The 19264-nt window shown below is 37.7% G+C and overlaps 1 protein-coding gene across 2 annotated transcripts in view; it reads right to left on the bottom strand.

Annotated features, from left to right (window-relative positions):
• Nucleotides 1–18963, bottom strand: part of cacnb4a (calcium channel, voltage-dependent, beta 4a subunit) — a 34829-nt gene extending 15866 nt beyond the window's left edge. Inside the window, exons 1-2 of one of the 2 annotated variants that reach the window (XM_042002352.1) lie at nucleotides 18719–18963; nucleotides 16730–16813 (exon numbers count right to left, since the gene is read on the bottom strand). In XM_042002352.1, the coding sequence (XP_041858286.1) occupies nucleotides 16730–16813; nucleotides 18719–18781 (147 nt within the window). In that variant the 5' untranslated portion in view covers nucleotides 18782–18963. Of the gene's footprint in view, nucleotides 1–9043; nucleotides 9421–16729; nucleotides 16814–18718 lie in introns of those variants that run through there. The other variant, XM_042002353.1, reaches the window with a different exon arrangement.
• Nucleotides 18964–19264: the final 301 nt, after the last annotated feature.

The raw sequence follows: 19264 nt of genomic DNA, 5'->3' as shown, positions 1-19264 counted from the left end.
CAAGATATGCACTGATCTTCATATAGACATCATTTTAGGTTTTTCCCTCTTTGTTATGGGGTATGCAAAGTTATAAAGCCTTAAGTCCACACTAAATGTAGTGAGCCAAGGGGCTTCCCACTGCACTATTTTTGACCAGTCAGAGCAAAGGTTTAGAGGATAGCCTGAAAGAAGCAGAACTGAACACAAAGGGATTTCAAGCTTTTAAACACCAAACAAAAGTCAAGAATCAGCAGCGACAGCCATACACCATTGTTATTTTCTGTCACTTTTCCCAGTTTCACTCCACAGCTCATGCACAGCCATCCGGTGTCACTAGATCTTCCAAATTTACCCATCTTATCTGTTCCCAATTCACTAATCAGTCTGTCTTCCTATCTTCTCACTGATGCCTGTCACCCATGATTTTACATAACTGATCCTCATCCTCATTTCTGTTACCCAGATTCCCATTTGTCTGTTTATACTTTCCTCACAGGTTATTTTTCAACCTGTCAATCAGCCTGTAAAACAACTAATCTGCATCTCTAGAACTAAACCTCCTGAAATAGTAACCTGTCTGTTCTGCTTTTGGAATCCTGCTTCCTACTTTCCTGGCACCTACTATACAATTTGATTTGACCAACATTCTCCAAGGGTAGTAACAGAGTGACTACATCAGCTCAATGTTATTAGCTCCTGAACCTGAGAGAAAAAAAAGAGGGCCCCGGCTAATGGACCTATACTGTAAACCTATCAATCATCACACACGTTGAAGCCGCAGTGACTAATACCCCTGTTTTTAAAAATTGCTGACCTAAAGTTTGCTAAAAATGAGTCACACAGCAATAATACATGTCCTGGCTCTGAGGAATTTAACTTTTGGCTGACCAATACTGTAGCTGCTGGTGTTGGCTGCTGGGGGAGCTGGCCTCAGATCCAATAGATAGACAGAAATGGAGTGTTGTTTTCTTTCCTTTTGGTCTAAAGCTTTATAAAAATGCTGGTTTGTTTTGAACTATTTCAGTTTGCTCCTAACCCTCTTTCTCACAGATATTCAACTTTAGTTTCTGTATAACCTGCGGTATTTTGTCACCATATAATCAGAATGATTTATAAAAGTTTATTAGATCTTGAGAAGGCTACAAATTAATTTACACAACTGTAATTTGATAATAACCAATAAGTGAGTTCATGCAGTCTCCCTCACTGCTCCACTGGCCTCAGACAGAGAAAAGTAAATACAAGGTACAACTAGCACTAGCAGTGATGCAGAGTTTGCTTTTAGAGTACATACAAACGATCAAATCTCTGGGATTAAACATTTCTGGACTGACGTGAACTAACATCACAGCAGCATTTTGCTTTCTGCTCTCTCCCATTCTAGTCCAGTTAGCCAGTCTCTCTCTGTGATGGACTAAAAGGCTGCTGTTTAGTGACAGAAAATCTGTACTTCACCCCATACCACAGCTGAATAATCACTGCATTTGCATAAATGCTTTATGTTTTCCTCACAGCCAAGATACAACCAGCCCAGTACTAGACTGCAAAGTCTCTGGAGTCTAACAGCTAATTGCTGCTCATCATTGACTTTTAGTAAAGGTATACAGGGAATGCATTGTGTACTGTGGCCTGCAGACAGCTGTACACATTGGGCTCTCTAGGATCAGGAGACTGTTATTCTCCCTGTCACCAGCATTAAATGAGAGAAAGGGCTTAATGATGAGAGTGACAATGGATGCTGCAAAAAGAGCTATCACCACAGATATCACCATCCTTTCTGGTCAGTTTTTTCTGTCTGAAACCCACCTGTCTCCTTGGAAACTTCTTTGTTCAGAAGTCATTCTGATTTCATCTGATATTTAACTTTTTCTTATTTTAAATTTCTAAACCTGCACCATGTGCAACAGAAAGCTAATAAACACAACTATGCAGCAATCAGGCCATGCATATTATGTAACATGGGAAAGTGACAATGCTACTGAACCATGTAGCACAATATAGCGCTTTTCACTGTAATGCTACAATAATGACATCACACATGAATGCATTCAGGAACTTCTGTCATGTCATGCAGTCTAAGCAGTTCATTTCACACTAGGTGATCCCCCTATAGAGCAATCCAACTAAAAAGAAGTGAAGGAGTAAATTACAGCACGTTGAGATTTAAATAATAAGCATTTTCATCAAAAAACATGAAGAAAAGATTTTTGTTCAGTCTGAACCTACCGGCAGCCAAAATTAATAAGCACAAGTTTTTCTTCTATTTACATATTAAGAGAGAAATTTGCAAATAATTTACATTTTCAAATAGTTTCTGATGTCTTTTAGTTTTACTTTATGAACAAATGAAAAATTACACCTTCGAAAAGACTTTTTTCTCTCTTTGCTCAGGAACATCTTCAGTCGTGCTCAACCAATACAGTTTTTTTAAGCTGAAGTTAATCATTTTTTTATTTCCCCTGCAATGACAGTTGCTGAACTTAAATTAACATCTTCATCAGGGTTTTTCAAATCCAGTCCCTGAGGATATTTCATTTGCTGGATCTAGATTCTTCCCTACTCTGACACACTTGGGTAACATGAAATTGATTTCCTCAACAGCTTGTCTTTATGTTCTCCAAAAGCATGTTAATTACCCCAAAAATACGCTTTAATTCGCAATCTGCCTTTTGTGCTTTTAAAAAACAGTGGTCATTAAAATACACCCACAAAAATATGTAATCTGCTGGTGTGTGACGTGGTGGCGTAAAGCAAAATGTGTCACATGATGCCATGGGCTGAAACACGAAGTTGTGAAGTGTGTGTCTCTCCCCGGGACACTGCAGGGCAATGACAGCTACAGGATTGTAGATACTAAATGTCAGTGTGCCACTGAAATGAGTCAGAAGCCAGAGTTTTGCTTATAAGGTGCTTTTCAACATCTGAAAGGGCATGCATCTCTTCCGGTGCACCAACTTAATATGTTAAACAATAATTCCTGTTAAAGGATGCCAAGTCACATGCTGGAAAATTCTCTACACAGTAAATGTCCCCATTAAATCGGTATTGATGTTTACTTGTTTTATAGGACATCATGTATTACAGCATACATTCAACATATCTCGATTATACAGTTTTAAAGCTATGCTAAATACACAAATAGTTTAAATAATAATTTTACTTTTCAGATGCCCCAAATCAAATTTTTAAGAATTTTCTTTTCCACTAACAAGATTGTATTTCTGTCTAGTTTTGTTCAAGCAGCTGCTGTGGATTCAGTGTGTCACCACTCGACTGCTGGAGCATGAAAGTTATGGACACGTTCCAACTGTGCTTGAATGTGCTTCATCATCTGTGATGGTTGTAGCAGTAAGTGTATGTGTGATGGATGATTAAGGCTTATGGTTGCTTTCATTGTTATCAGTTGTGTAAATGTTTATATTTCAGCTTCAGCCTGTTAAAAACATTTCTTAAGTGTCCACGTTTTAAGAACAAAGAAAAACTGTCCTGCTTTAGCCACATATTCAACAGCTTTTTGGTTCAGGGTAGAGTATATATTTCAAGTAGTTCGGCAAGGTGTGGAAGGAGGAGAATTTTAAATTGGATGTGAAAGTTAATCGGTGATGTGTAATGTGATGTGTGGAATGGGTTCTAGAGATAATACCTGCAGCTGAGTTCTGGACTTGGAGTTTATGGAGGGACTTATGTGGCAGACCATGTAGCTATGCACTCCAATAATCAAGATGAGATGTGGCAAGTGCATTCACCAGTATGGAAGTACTGTTGGTGGTGAGTGATGGGCAGAGACGGTTGATGTTGTGGAGATGGTAACATACAGTTGGGTGGTCCTGTTGATGTGAGCAGTAAAGAAGAGGATGTTGTCAAGGACAACACCCGGACTCTTAACCTGATGAGATGCATGAACAGTGGAATTATCGATGCATCGTCAAAGACTGGCAGATTTTGAGCCAAAAAGAAGGTTTTCAGTTTTATTTCCGTTGAGGTGGAGAAAACTATGAGAAAACCAAGTTTACATTTCTTGGAGACAGTCGAGGATGGCATGGGGAGGGAATGTGGAGCCAGGTTTTGAAGATTACGGCAGGAAAAAAACAACAGCAGCAGTATCATAGATGGCCCGTAAGGCCTGTAAACCAGGCACATCATGTCTTGTCTTTAAAACTTTTCATAATTTTTGCCTCTGTCAACCCTGTGACCTTACATCAGGTACAGTTGGTCCCTATACTCTCCCTACTGGTTACTCACATATTGCAGCATGTCAACACAACATTAATTTTTAAGGATGTGCACAGGACGTGCACAAATGCAAAATACATGAAGAAGCTATGATACATATGACAATGACAGTAAGCATTATTAAAAGCAAGTATATTATCAGCTTAACATAGCTGTTTTATGTTCTATCTTGAGATCAGCTGGTCAGGTTTGTGGAGACTTAACTAGACTTCAGAGCAAACGTTTACCTAAAAGTCTGATTCCTCCATGGATTCTGCCACATACTCTGTTTAACATAATCAATGAACATCACCAATCTGTAGAGAATACCTAAGTGAAGACAAATAAAAGGTAAGCAGATGTACAGTATGAAAAAAATAGCTTATGCATGTGAACACATTGGTTTACATGGATCAACTTTTATGGTCCAAGTTATATTCTTTGTTCTCTTTAGAAAAATGAGAATGATATGCTACTACAGTGTGGAAAGGACCTATCGTCTCTTCTCATGGCAATAATCCTTGTAATATTGTAATGCTCACGGGAGCAGGAAACATGCTACAACGGGTGGTTTTACATTAGTATTGAGACGTGATATATTGCTTTAAATTCCACCCAGTTCATCAGTTTCCTCTCATTCTGTATGATCCATACCGCATCTCATTATCATCCTCAGCCACTTTTACAGCAGACCAAATGCTTTGCATGTTTGCATTCTCACGCCACAATGATGGAGGTGAAGCGAGTTATGTTACTGTATTTTAAACAAGAAGGACAATGTAAATAGCAGCTTTGTTTTATTGAGCATAATGCATTAGTCTAAATGACAATATCATTTTAGTTTTTCCATTAAAAAAGCGAAAAGAAAGCAAATAATGCGATGTTTCTCACAATGTTAACCAACTTTTGAACCACAAAAAAGGAAAAGACAGATTCTTTTTGAACGTGGAAGCCTTGTTGGGGCATGATGCATGGCTTTAGTGAAATATCACTACCACTACATATCAATAATTTAATGAAAATAAAATGTGTAACAGAGGATTTGTATTGCAGTAAGTCTTCAAAATCAACCTGTCGACTGGAAACTGACGATTAATGCCTGTGTCCAGGGCTTCGCTGCGTCTCTGCTAATGATCCATTGAGTGCCAGGGGAGTCTTTCCTTGATACAAATAACTGTTATTTAGTGCCTCATTACAAATCTATAACTGGAGGACTGGAGAGAAAGGAAAATAAAAGTACCTACATTGCTGGTCCCTACAGTCAAGCGCAAGCTTTATGTTAAACCATATGAAATAATGAAATACAAAGACAGAAACAACAAGTCTTATATCTTAGTTAGCAGTTAGCTATTTTGGTTAATCAGTAATCTCAAAAGTGTAATAGGAGAAAAAGAAAAATGGGCTTTAAACACGTGACAAAGACCAGAGTTAAAGTGTGGGGCAAATCTTCCACTTTACATTTCTGAGACCACTAACATATGAACCACACTGATGATGTCAGCACAAGTGCACGGCCCTTCAGAGCATTCCCAAAATAAGACTATTATGTGCACAGACACAAGCAACAACACTGCCAAACCAGCCTCTCCACCCCTTTCTGCTTGTTCTCCTTTTCTATCACAAACCCATATACCCACACAATAATGACTAGGAGTTGTTTGTGGGTCATTATCTAAGAGTGTCAAGTGGCCGGTCTTGAGTCCATCGTGCCACACTCAGAATTTATCTGTGTAGACGCCAAAGCTCAGTCTGTTCTTCCATCTCCATCTTTCCTGTCTGCCTTGACTTTCATGTCTATCAGAAAGCAGCTGCTAGACTAAAAGTGTCCCCTCTACATAGCATCCAACAGGAGCCATCACCACAGCCAGCAGCCTGGAGGTCAGGGGGGTGAAAGTTTTCAGGTTTGGCCCCGTAGTACAATTACTGTCAGCCAGGCCAGCAGAATTAATGGACAACGTATTTTTACATAACAGCTGCTATAAAAATGAGTCATGCATTTGTGTGTATGCAGTTCTGTAGTGAGTAGTTCATGATTGTCAAGCACATTGGGAAGGTAAGATGTGTTGCAATGTAAATATCAACACTGAAATTTCTACCAATGACATTTAACTTTTATTTACACTGGAGGATAAATATTTAACGATTTACTGCTCCTGTTTGGAGTAAAATAGAAATTAAACATTCTGATCCAGGAGGTCTTATCAGTTACAGCTTTCTCTATTAATGTAATCCAGAAAGGGTTGAAAAGCATGATTTGACTTTAAGATTAACTGTAAAACTCTACCAGGGTAATATGCATACCACCATTTCAGAAAGTACACAGGCTGGATTCATGGTTAGTGTGTTAAAGAATGTCCTCATACAGATTTATCTTAGAGTATTCTCAGGATATTATCTGTATTTCCATGCCTGTTGCATCAAAGTTTCTTCAATGAAATCTCACTTTCAAACAAAAAACAAAACAGACACCCACAAGCTAATAACAAGTGCTGATAACAAACCAAAAGAACTCTGAGAGCCTCAAAGAAGTCACCTTTAAACTGCCAGTACACCACTAGAGATGGAACAGTGCAGAACACAGCAGGACAGAACGTGTACGAACAACTTCTCATCCAACAGGTGTCATAAAAGTAGGCCAGAAAGTGACACACGTGCTTCCTGTATTGACAGAAACATGAAGCACAGCTAAATTTATGGGCCTAATGAAAGTAAATTAAAAAGTCTGATGTGGAAGTAAATAGTCTGATACCTCGTCATTTATTAAAATCTGATTCAGTCAGAAATATTAAAAATAGCTGAAAATTTTTTGATAAAATCAAACAATTTGGCTTTACTTTTTTTTACTGCAAAAAAAAGGTTTTAGAAAACTGAATTAACTGGAACTTTTATATGTTGTAATTACATGAGGTTGTGCAAGAGACAGATGTAATAAATTAGAGGGGATGCTTGCTAAATAACTTGAGTGTTATTCATTATAACATGAGTAACAATAAGAAAAAAGAAAACTAAAGTAGAGATACTTTTAGAAACATTTTAGTTTTTATGATTGGAAAATGGGCATGCCATTGTAGTTTATTTTACATTTTTTAGCTCTTACTGAAAACTTTATGTCATCAGAATTATTGATCAACCAAATAAAGAAAATGGTACTATAAAAACTAATTAGTAATTTAAACTATTATTAGTGCAAAAACTAAAGTTGCAAAAAGTTTCACACAATGAACTCTTTTAGATACTGATCCTATTTACTATGATTAAATTTAATTGCAATAATTTATTCAACATTTTGTACTCCAAAGTACATATGAGTTATTTAAGATGAGCGTTAATAAAAACGTGATTAAAATTAAGTTATATCTGCTAAATATGTTAGCCCCAGTAATTATTGTTAAAACCTGGCAGAATGTTTAGGTGTCTAAACTGGTTTAGGAACCTGTAGCCATCTCTGTTACCATAGTGACACTGGCTAATTTGAAATAAAAAAAAAGTATATTTGACATTGTTGCCTTTGCTCTGTGGCATCTCAGTTTTACCACAAAAATAAAAACTTACATAGAGACAAATCTTTCCTTGTTTGATGTGAAAGAATTATGAGCAGCACAGAGCCGTGACCTCATCCAACACCTTCCGGATGAACTGGAACCCCCGACTGTGAACCAGGCCTTATCACCATCTGTGTTGGACCTCACTGAAGCTCTGGTGACTGAGTGAAACTAAATCTCTGCACCTAGAGGAAGTTTTCACACAGTACCAGATCAAAACCTATTTTTTCGTTTTTCTTTTAGACTGGGAAGCTGAGCAATAAGCCGCAGCTCAGGTGCAAGACAAACACTGTATAAAAATCAACACAGCGGGGTGCCTGGTGCCTCCACTCGTTGAGGCTGAAGCTTCTTAATGCAGCCAGGCTGTGGCCTTTTGCTGCCACCCTGCTCTCTGAAACCCTTCCTGTCAAGAAATAAAAACAAAAGCATTTAAAAAAATCAACACAGAGGACATAAATAGACACACACATGCAAAAGGAGCCTCATTTGTAAAACTCAGAATTGCTCTTTTGCAGAGACCAAACATATAATGTCCAAAACACTCCCTTTCCACTTTTAATCTTGAAGAGGCAGCCAGTGTGTCAGGTAGTGTTATGGAAAGGGTCTTGACAGACTCTGCCTCAGTGGGATTCCCTCCTCCCCTCTTCCCCTCCTCCCCTTGCACCCAGCAGCGGCTCCAACATTTATTGCCTTTGTAAGCATTTTTTAGCCGCTCTGACACATTTTTATTCCAGTGATGCTAGTTCTGGTTGCCAGTAACTAGTTTCCCTCCCCACCAAAAGCTATTTCTGTATGGATCAACACCTGGATGTGTATGGAAAAAAAAACAGGAAAATTGCTCTGACATGGGAATGTTTCTAAATCATAAAAGCATTCTTCCTAATTCTATTAACAGCTGGATGAAACAGCATGTAAATATCCTACAGATGCCCAAGTAAATTAGATTTGCTGGTCTTTTCAATAAAGATGTGACAGAGATGGACAAACAGAGTTTGACACTGAGCATACAAGCCATTCGGCCACATTGAAAGATGGTAAAGATTTTAGATCCGGACAGGAGGAGAAAGTGTCATCTGGCTGACAGTATCAGTGAGAAAACTGTCCATTAGACTGATTGAGGAGCAAGCAGACACACACACACACTCATGCACACCCTCCCTTCGCAAGCTCTTCCGACTCCCCAGAGAAAAGGGGATGCTCTGCTCCCTCAAGTCTCATCAAATTCTGTAAGTGTTTCTGCAGGGATCAACCAGGCAAGACACAAGAGAATAGCGTGGTTTACAACTGTTAGATGCCTGTCCACTCACCGCCTCCGAGTCTTCAAATCCATGTAGGTACAAGTTATCGTACATGGAGGAGTGAGATTCCAAAAAGTGACTCTTCAGTGCAAAAGGAAAACAATATATCAACCTGTTCCAGAGAGGATGGATAAAGAGGACAGGGGAATGAAAGAGCCCACCAGTAGTCTCTTTCTTCACATGAAGGTAGACAAAGATCTAAGACCACACCAGAGCAACAGATAAAAAAAAAAAGAAAAAAAGGAAAAAAAAGGTGGAGTCCTGTGTTTTCCTGATGTTGATTTAGATGTTATTGGCCACAAGTCGTGCAAGTATTGGTTCCCATTATGAGGCAGCCTTGCTATCCCCAGAGGCAGAGCAGACCTGGCATTTCATCTGCCTTCCAAGCTCAGATCGCACGAGCCAATCCCTTCTTCCAGCACGGGCGGATGACAGCGGTGGGATGCAGCCTGCTGATTGGCTGTTAGAAGCTCCAGTCAGCTTGGCTGGTTGTGAATAAGGAAGAGGGAGAGAGAGGGAGGCGGAGGTGTCTGTAGCCTGAGAGCATCATTAACCAGCAATCTGTGTGTGTGTGGATGAGTGTGAGGTAGTCTCACAATAAACACCCATTTGCAAAGAGTGACATTTCATTTAAACATTCAGAAGAGCCACAAAGGTGAACAGCTGAGTGATGATACTTTAAACAAGTGGCTGAACTGATGCTATTGAGCTGATGCTTTGTAACAAAAAGTGCTTGAGTCTTTACAGATTTGTGAACACACTGGGGCCATAAAATCAATCTACAAATGTCTGTAACTGATTACATAGCAAATCGATCAAGGAGAGCTACAATACAGAGTTCAAAACATGAGGTTTGCCTTTTATGGAAAACCTTTAATGTAATCGTGGGATGATGAAGGAATTATTAAAGTTGCTGCTATGGGGAGAAAAGCTGTATTTTTTTTCATTCTGGACTGTGTAGTTATCATAAGATTGACATTCATTATATTAGATGGAAGCTCTTTGTTTATTTCTGCAATTTAAATGTTATTTATTTGTGGTACAAGAGAAAATAAAAGACTCACAGAAGAAGGTAAAAGCTACCTAAAAAGTACTTACACACAAATTAGTATAATACAAATATCATATTTATCATCACAATAAAATGAAATAAAATGAAAATATAATAAAAAAAAATTTTGTTAATCCCTAGAGAAAGTACATTAAATTATAATATGGCTCTTCTTTTGTTCATCCATTATTAAATTTACAATTTAATAATTGTAAATTTAAAAGAAAAACCCATCCTTTTGTCTCATAACTTGTATGAATAAATCAAAGTAATACTGGATCAAAGTTGTTGCCGTTTCTGTGGCAAAATAGAGCAACAGCACCCTCCTCTGGAAAATCATGTTTGAAGCTCATCCTTTTTCATTCACTTCACAAGCAATTCCTAAACGCCGTGTAACTTCTTATTGATATATCAGAGATTTTAAAAGGAGAACTACTAAATAGCTGAGGGATCCTTTTCATTATTCACCCTCACACTGAACTATATGTCTTCAGGCTGCACAGCAGACGTACATCTCGACCTATTAAAAGGGAGCAACTGTCGATCAACGAGAAACCTTTAAAAATAAGAGAAATGCTGCAGGTGCATGAACACATACGACCCTATTTTTTATTTTTATTTATTTTTTTAAATAGAGGGATTGCAAGTCAAGGAGAAAGAAAAACACACACACACAAACCAGGGGACTGTTTTCTCAGAAGAGGTGGTAGGTGTGTCTGTGATTTTTACCTACAGAGAAGGATAATGCTCACACTTTGCTATGAATTCTGTTTCTGATTTCATGACACAAAACCACAACCAAAACTATATCTCCAAACTACATAGAGAGAGGATCACTCAACATTTAATTTGACTTCATTCAGCTTAGACTATTGGAAATGTGTGAACAAACTACATGCAGCAGTTTTCTGATAGGAAAAAAAAACATCGGTAAGGCTGGAGCTTAAAAAAAAAAGAAAGATCTGACATTCATCATCAAAACACTGGTCCAAATTATGATGTAAGAGAGTTCCACATTTTAACAGATTTCAACACTAATTTTATAATTACAACCTGACTGAAGATAAGGGATAGAGGTCTGATCAGAAATAATATATTTCTGCCAAGAAAAGACAAGAACTTGGTGATGACCCGTTCTTCATAGCTGAACAAACAGAAACTGAAACAATTAGATTTTTCTCCACCCCGCATGAGTAATTTACTAGATGGGTCTCCAGGGGTTACAGATTTACTCGGGACTTACTGACAGACTAATGCATGGGACCAGCAGTCAGCACTGGCAGCAGTGGTCAGGTGCCATCAAGCAATTCACGAATTAAAGGCTGCTGAGTTTAGCCATGTGACCTACATAAGGGGGATTAGCAATGTGAAGTCCCCTCCTTATTACTTTGCAGGCTCCAAGCTAAAATAAATAAATAAATAAATAAGGTTAAAAGGCTATCTCTGCTGGATGCATTGGACTTGACATTAAAATAAAACATTTCCAGGGTGCTATTGTGGGTTATGGCTTTTTAGGACCTAAACTTGGAGACGCAAGCAAAGACTTTTACGTGGGTCTTTTTGTAAGTTGAGGACGAGGTCTTCAGTTCACCACTGTATTACAGTTTGGACTAAAAGGTCGCTGTCTGGTCAGCCACTGGCACATTTAGCAGTACTCCTGAATAAAACACGATGTAAAATTCAGTTTAAAATTTGCATTACAAACAAACTGAGAGCACATTTTCTGCAGCTGATAATGACTCTAGAGCTGCTGAGCTCCATCATATGCCCTGCTTGGCTAACTCATTCCCTCTCTGTAATTAATTTGCACCAGGTCTGTTGACTGATGAATACAGCTATTACATTCACTATTTAATTTTGTCAGTAGTGGCATAATAGATTTGTTGCCCATATCAAACCTCATTTCCATGCTTAGAGCAGTCCTCGATTTTAAATATTTACAATTCATATATGAGTTTTGACACATCATAAATAATTTTCCTTGTTGGATAAATTGTTGTTAGTTGCATTTTGGTTCGAGAGGATAAACAGATCTCTATCTATTTCTTTCCTAGAGCTCCCACAGATGTGATTAAATGTTTTAGCTTTCCTCTGGTACATGAGGCTGTACTCAAAATATAGGACATTTTGAATCTAGCTGCGACTTGGTTTAATTCTTTTTCCTGTTATTGATTTTTTTTGTCTGACATGGTTAAGAACTCATTAGTTTCTGTGGTGAAAAAACCTTTTGCCAAAGTGCTTAAAAGTATGTACTTCCACCAGGGTTGCTACAGGCAATGCTTTTGTGTCAGTGGTTTGAAATTATTTTAATGAGAACAACAATATATCTTTATGCTAAATATAAAAATTAGTTGAGAAAGATGGGAAGAAAGTGGGATGTCTGTTATTTTTCCAGTCAGGCTTTAGCAAATTGGCATTTAATCAACACATATAACATGTCATGGTAATGTTTTAAATAGGCTTACTACAACACATTAGCCTCCAATGAACCAACCATGCCATCTAAATGAATGTACCCTGCAAATTGGGCTCCTAAATTGTAAGGAATAAAGGACAAAATCTGGATTATTTCTGTAAATAGCCAGCTCTGCACTGCACATGCACTGAGAACCAAAGTTGGAGAAGTTACTACTAAATACTCAACTAATGGTAGAGAGTTCAGGATCACCACCAACACCTGCCTCATTTTTTCACTTGGTTGTAAAGGTACAACCTTTAACCAAAGATGCTTAATACGATTTAACCCATCAGTGTCCTCCTATTTTGAGTCATATTGTATCTAATTGAACATCTGTGGAAGTAAACCAACCTAAGTCATCTCTACTACTTGGTTAGGAATGAAATCCCTAAATGTAGTTGAATACTCTTACTTTGAAGCATCTCCCAGCTATTCTACATGATGAGTCAAATGAATATTTTTCTGTTGTTTTAAAGGGTTAAAATTATCCCTGCTATGTTTTAAGTGAACTGATCTGAGATCTGTCTATCGGGATCTTTACCATACACCACAGCATCTCACTGCTCATCTTTTAATGACCGTAAAACATAATCTTATTTTACTTTTTCACATTTTGAGATATATTTTCTGTGATATTTCTGCTTTCCTCACAATATAACAAGTTCATTTCTATTTTTCAGTTCTTAAAATACCTAAAAAATTCTACCAGCAGCAGTGATGACAAAAATGAAAGAATACCTATCATAAAAATTTATTTAAGTTTGACCCAAAAAACTGCAGAAGTGATCATTTAGGGTCCATTTATAAAACGATTTGTCTATCTGAAACAAATCTTTAGGTGTGGTCTGATGGCCACTCCTTAAAATTTCCCTCAATTTCTGGTGTGATTTGTTCCAAGTCTCGTGTTCTAATTCAACTCAACAGTCTGATTCAGTGCCACACAGATTCCAGAGGAAGATTAATTTAGTCTTGAAGATCATTTCTGAGAACACGCACGACCAGATTTATTAGTTGCGTGCAAACACACTGCTCTCTAAGTCAACAAACAAATATTAGGGAATGCAAAAATTCAAGCAAAGATTTTGTGCTGCAGCTCTGGATTTGGATGGGTTTATTTTGGAGCAAACATGTGCTTCCACGTCCTCGTTTCAGACAGCTCAAAGGCTGGCCCAGAAACTGATCAGACATCGGCTCACTGACCACGCAGAGAAACATCTGTCCATGCAAGCAGCACATGAAGATGTTCAATGCACCAGGAGGATCAGCTTTTACTGTCATCTGTTGTAACAGTGATCTCTTAAGCATCTCATGCAGTGATCAAGGTAAATTTAAATATATTGTTTTATTATTATGAAAACTTCATAACATTCAGTTTCTCTCAGGTTCCTCCCTTTTTTGGCACTTTTGATATTTTTCCCTTCAGGAGTTAAATCAGATCTATAATAGTTCATTCATTTTACTCAGCATGCTGCTACATTCAACTCCCCACCTAACTCTTGTACTGCTAGGCTCATACAAGAGCACAACATTGTCTACTAATGGAAAAATTTTTGCTTATTTAGCTGATGATAGATTCTGCATTACTTAAATTCTAATCTGATGACAGTTGCTCATACTGTCAGCATAGGCAGTTATATCTCATCAAACCACACCCAGACAATCCTGATGAGCATGACACATCATTTTTCTCCCTAACAGCAGCTCTGATTCTTCATTTACTCACAAAGATGTGGAGGAATGGGTGTAAGCTTGAACATAAGGCGTGTAATACACCAAATTATGCAAGTGTATGTGTATGGTCTCAGTTATCACACAATGAGACTAAATGCTTAGTTTTAATGCAGAAAATCTACATTTTCCTTCAGAAAATGAGTCTTATAAGCAGGTGTCAGAAGAAGGGCACACAGCTGTGAGAAAATTTTGTTTTTGTTTTTTTCATCAGCACATAATACCAGCACACTCTCTGCACTCTGTAAAACCAGTTTCTGGCTCTTTGAACTAGATGTGGTGCTGTGGGACTTCTTTTCTTTTTCCCTAAAATCATGCCCACACCAAGGAGAACCCATTACTGATCGCTTCCAGAATTGCAAAAGAAAACTAAGACACTTCAGAGGTAAGAAATAAGGAAAATAAGAAAATTTGTGGGCGTTTCAAGGTCAGGGGACATGAAGTAAAATCTGATTTGAATCTGAAACTAAGAGTGAATGTTTAACGTCCACTTCTAATAAGTTTCTGTAAGGCTGCCTTGGTCTCAGTGTCCTCTTCTTTTGTGACTATATATATATATATATATATATATACAAATTGTACCTTCCTGTGAAAAATAGGAGGTGTTGCAGTTTGCTGCTAATCAACCCTCTGGGCTTGACCTCTGTTGTTGAAGGGCATCTGTTACCATGGATACACAAGGGAATCAAAGAGAGCCCACTGGCTCCTCTTCTCACCTGATGACGATCAGACTCTTGATAACACAAATCACAGCGGGGGTGTTACAGAATTCTACAAATGTGTAATGAGAAAAGAGTGGGCAAGAGATTTATTTCATATTCTGTCTTACAGATTTAGGTTTTCTGTTGTTTTGTCTTCTTACTTTTATGTGCAGTTTTTTCTCTTGTCTCATTTTTCCTCCTTCCTGGGAGCAAAATGATGATTCCATGTAGATTTCATGCTGTGGGAACTCAACACTTTGAACATACAGTGTAATCCACTGGTGTGTTGTGATTGAAATAGCAACCACAAACTCTAAAGGTGTGAAAATCTGTCATCATCTGCAGCCATTCAGGGTTATTATATTCTGAACAGATGTTTTTATGAGTGTTTAAAGCTCAAAATTGAACATAAGTGTCACATTAAAAAGATTCCTTTGACAATCTCACCAAAATTGATGTTTTTATAAATCACATCTAGTTATTTGATTTAACATATTCTGCATTTTCTAAGAAAGCTAAGAGGCATTAGTACCAGCCAGCATGTTTCCGTCAAGTTTTAGATCAGATCTAGCATTGAAAAGGCAGAGAAAAAGAAAAAGACAGAGGTTTGGGACAAAAGTAAGCATAGCCAAGCTGTCCTTGTGTCACTGAATGTTCTGCAGCCTCAGTTCCCTTGGTAACTTGTTAGACAAAGTCCATGTTAAATCCCTCTTCTTCTATTATGAATTACAGAAGGGACTTAAAGCAAGAGACCAATTTGAATTTGTTTTACTGTGGCGTATATAAAGGAAGCAGCAGCATCTGCAATCAAACAGTCCTGCCTTTATGAATATTACATGTTGGGTGGTCAAAAGCAGCTCAGCAGGCTAGATTCCCAGGCTGATATAAACCAAGGCCATTGATTCCCTAAACCTGCGCAGGGGCCAACGTGCTTGCTAACACATCATCACATGTCACAGCAATGCTTTCGCTTGACATAAGAGTTGACGTTAGACTCTAATCTTAAGTCATGAAAATCATGATTTTAGGTAAAATAAAATAAAAAAAACCTAAAGCAGAGCAGTGAGCTCAAAAAGTTTCACACAAAGATGACATTTCATAAAATCACATTTTAAAATGTGTTCACAGCCAACTTAGGGACTCATTTCCTGTTTCAGTCTGACATAGGATGCTCTTTACCAATTTTTACATGAAAAATAAATGCCTTTAATTTCTCTCAAAGTGAGTTTTACTCCTATTAAATGATGGTGTTGAAAAAGAGAAATCTGTCAAGTATAGCTTGCAGCTCATCTCTGTACTGACACCAGATGGTTTTTGCTATTAAAAGACAAGCGGCGGCCATTTTTGGATGGTTGCTTTGTATAGACAGTGATGTTTTACTGATATTCAGAATTTTTAGAACAGGCTAAACAAAGTCACACTTCACTGACTCACTAATCTAAAATTGTTACTGACAACTTCACAGTTAAGTGGAGTTAAGCTGTTAATTGTATCTCTATAAATCTCTCTTTTAAGACCCCTGCTAAATTTAAAAATTTGTCCATGTGCCTATTGCTCATAAAGCATATCATTGTAACCTATGATCAGCTGTGTTATCTTTGGTTTTGTTAAGTAATGGTGCAAAAAATAATTGCCTGACGTTAAATGAATCATTTACAGCCCATCCTCAGACCACTGCATGTGGCTACTGCTACAGAACATCTGAACTGTGAATAATCTTGATCATTCCTGAATGTGCATGAGATTACATATCCAACCTGTCTTAGAATGAAGCTGGTGGAGGTGGTGCTGCCGTCAGACCTCTTCAGTCGACTGCGTCTGGAGTAAGTCCCTCTGTTAGCCTGCGGATGCCAAAACACACAGAAATGAAATCCTCTCTTTATGTACCCTGCTTGTTACAGTCACTGTATGGCACATTTTAACTGTAGAATCTGTGAAATACCTTACTGCTAAGTTAAATAATGACCCCATATTTTCCCTTTTTATGTGCCTAACAGTGTATGTGTTACTGTATAAAAAATACTGGTAAATATTAAATCAATACTATTATATCATATTTTATTGACTTGAACTATTAAATATTTATCAGGCTCTAATTTGTCAAATTTATTTAGAATGCCAGTTACGTAAAAGTCTCAACACATTAAAAGCCAATAAGAACATGCATGTCATAAATGTCTCAATGGATGGGGCATAGCAGAATGCTGTTTTTGTTGCATCTACTCTAAGCTCTTTTTTTCCTCTCACAGAAAATCAAGGGCACCTTCCTCGCAGCAACCCCCATTAACACCAACATCTCAGCCCCTGGGGTTGACATGGCTCTGGCTTCTTTCAGCTCTCTCTTGTCCTTTATGATGACCTGATTATATCAAGTAAATCTTTCACAACTCACTTGGAAAGCCACCTCAAAAAAATCCTGCATAAAGTTTTTTTTTTTTTTTTTTTTTGTACAAACACTGCACGGCTGTATGGATTCAGTTCTGTGACCTATTTTTTCTTACATATCCTGTTTACTCGAGTGTGATGAGGTAATACCTCACCTGAGGTGCATGGGGATGGGTTGACATTTGATAAATGGGTTCACTTCTGAGCTCTTCTGGCTGTGCATATATGGCATACTGTCCCCTGGTGACACTGAAAAGACCATCTGGGACGAATTGAATGCTCTTGGATTTCCAAAAAATGATCTGCCTTCCAATTTCCTTTGAGATCTCAAGTGATTTTTTTCAGGAGATGTCCCAATTTATTTATTTTTTTAAATAAGCACATCAAAATAGAAAAATACCCCAACTCACTTCTGTGAGAAGTATGTATTTCTGTTAATCAAAAGGTTGAAGAAAGCACTCATAATCATTGGCAATTGATCTGTTACTTATTTTCCGTATGAACCAATGACTTGTAAATGTTTTTAAAATTGTGATAAAGGCCATAACAATTCCCCGACAGCCAGGTGGTGCCTTCAAGTGGCTCATTAGTGCAATCAGCTGTCTATGACCTGAAGGTATTCAACAGCCAAAACCATTCAAGATCAGTATCTACATATTTGCAATTTCTGGAGCCTTTCATTGTCTTCATCATGACCTAGTTGATGTGCTCACTTACCCCTTAGTTACAACTACATATTTTCATATCACTCCAAATATCATTGTCAAAATAAATATTCTAGGCTAGGACTTAGAGTTATTATTCTTATTTTAAAGACAACTCAAGGGATTCTTATTTTATAAATAGTCACCTTTGCTTGATAATTGCATTTCTGATATTTGTCTTGTTTTATGAGGATTAAAAGAGACCTGGAGGAGGGACGAAAATAGCTTACTGTGCTGAACTACAAAAAGTCCTTATCCCCTTTGTTCGGAAAGTGGTCTGATTTACCTCATAAATCATGTGAGGAGTCCCATCAGGAAATGCTTAATAATTTAACATTCTGTTTAATTTCTTTTTCAATAAATCAAAATCTTCACTAGACTGCAGGAACCGTGCTTTTTCCTGACTAATGACACCTCAGGAATTTGTAAGGAATTATTAAAAATGCATCTTTAGTTACACTGAAACATCTGTTGGGGGCAGGCATCGATTTTTTTTCTTCATTATTGTTAGTCTGAATAAAGTGTAATGTGCAGCCTCAGAAGGAATGCAATATTTGTTAATCATATTTATGTTGTATAGCTTTTTGTTATGTTATTTTACTTTTTCTTTTTTTTTTTTATTTATTTATTTATCTATTTATCATTTTATTCACTTACCTGAAATACGGGCTTTTGTAGCCCCTCTCCAACCCCGTGGCGGGTGTAGATGTGTCGGGACATCTCGGCCAGTTCGTCGGTCCAGGGCGGAGGCTGCCGCTCCGCGCCGCTCCACTGGAACTGTTGCGGCTCCGGTGGCGGGCAGTGAACCGCAGACTCCAGCTTTACTCCGGTTTACGTCAACAAATGATAACTCAACTGCAGCCACCTGCTTGGATGTTTCCTGCTCTATCGCGGAAAAGGACTACGAATGAGATTCGGGAGTCAGATATCCTCCCTCCACTTCCCTCATATAAACGTGCTGCATTCAAGAGCAAAGCAGAGCTTCAAGATTTTAGACTACTGCTTGAGGGAAGCACGATGCACGAATAGGAAAATGTAATTTAAAAAAAATGTTTCAATAAATTATCGCTCCAGTATAAATTTCACAAGTTTTAATTACATCTCAAAGAGATTTATTGATTAATTTATTCATGTAACATATAGAGATTCATTTTCTAACATTTTAAATTTGACAATTGAAAGCGTAAGTGAATGCAGCACAAA

This window comes from Melanotaenia boesemani, chromosome 12, assembly GCF_017639745.1.
Source record: "Melanotaenia boesemani isolate fMelBoe1 chromosome 12, fMelBoe1.pri, whole genome shotgun sequence".
Classification (NCBI taxonomy): Eukaryota; Metazoa; Chordata; class Actinopteri; order Atheriniformes; family Melanotaeniidae; genus Melanotaenia; species Melanotaenia boesemani.
Note: the sequence above shows the minus strand (reverse complement) of the source record. Positions and strands in the feature narration are given on the sequence as shown.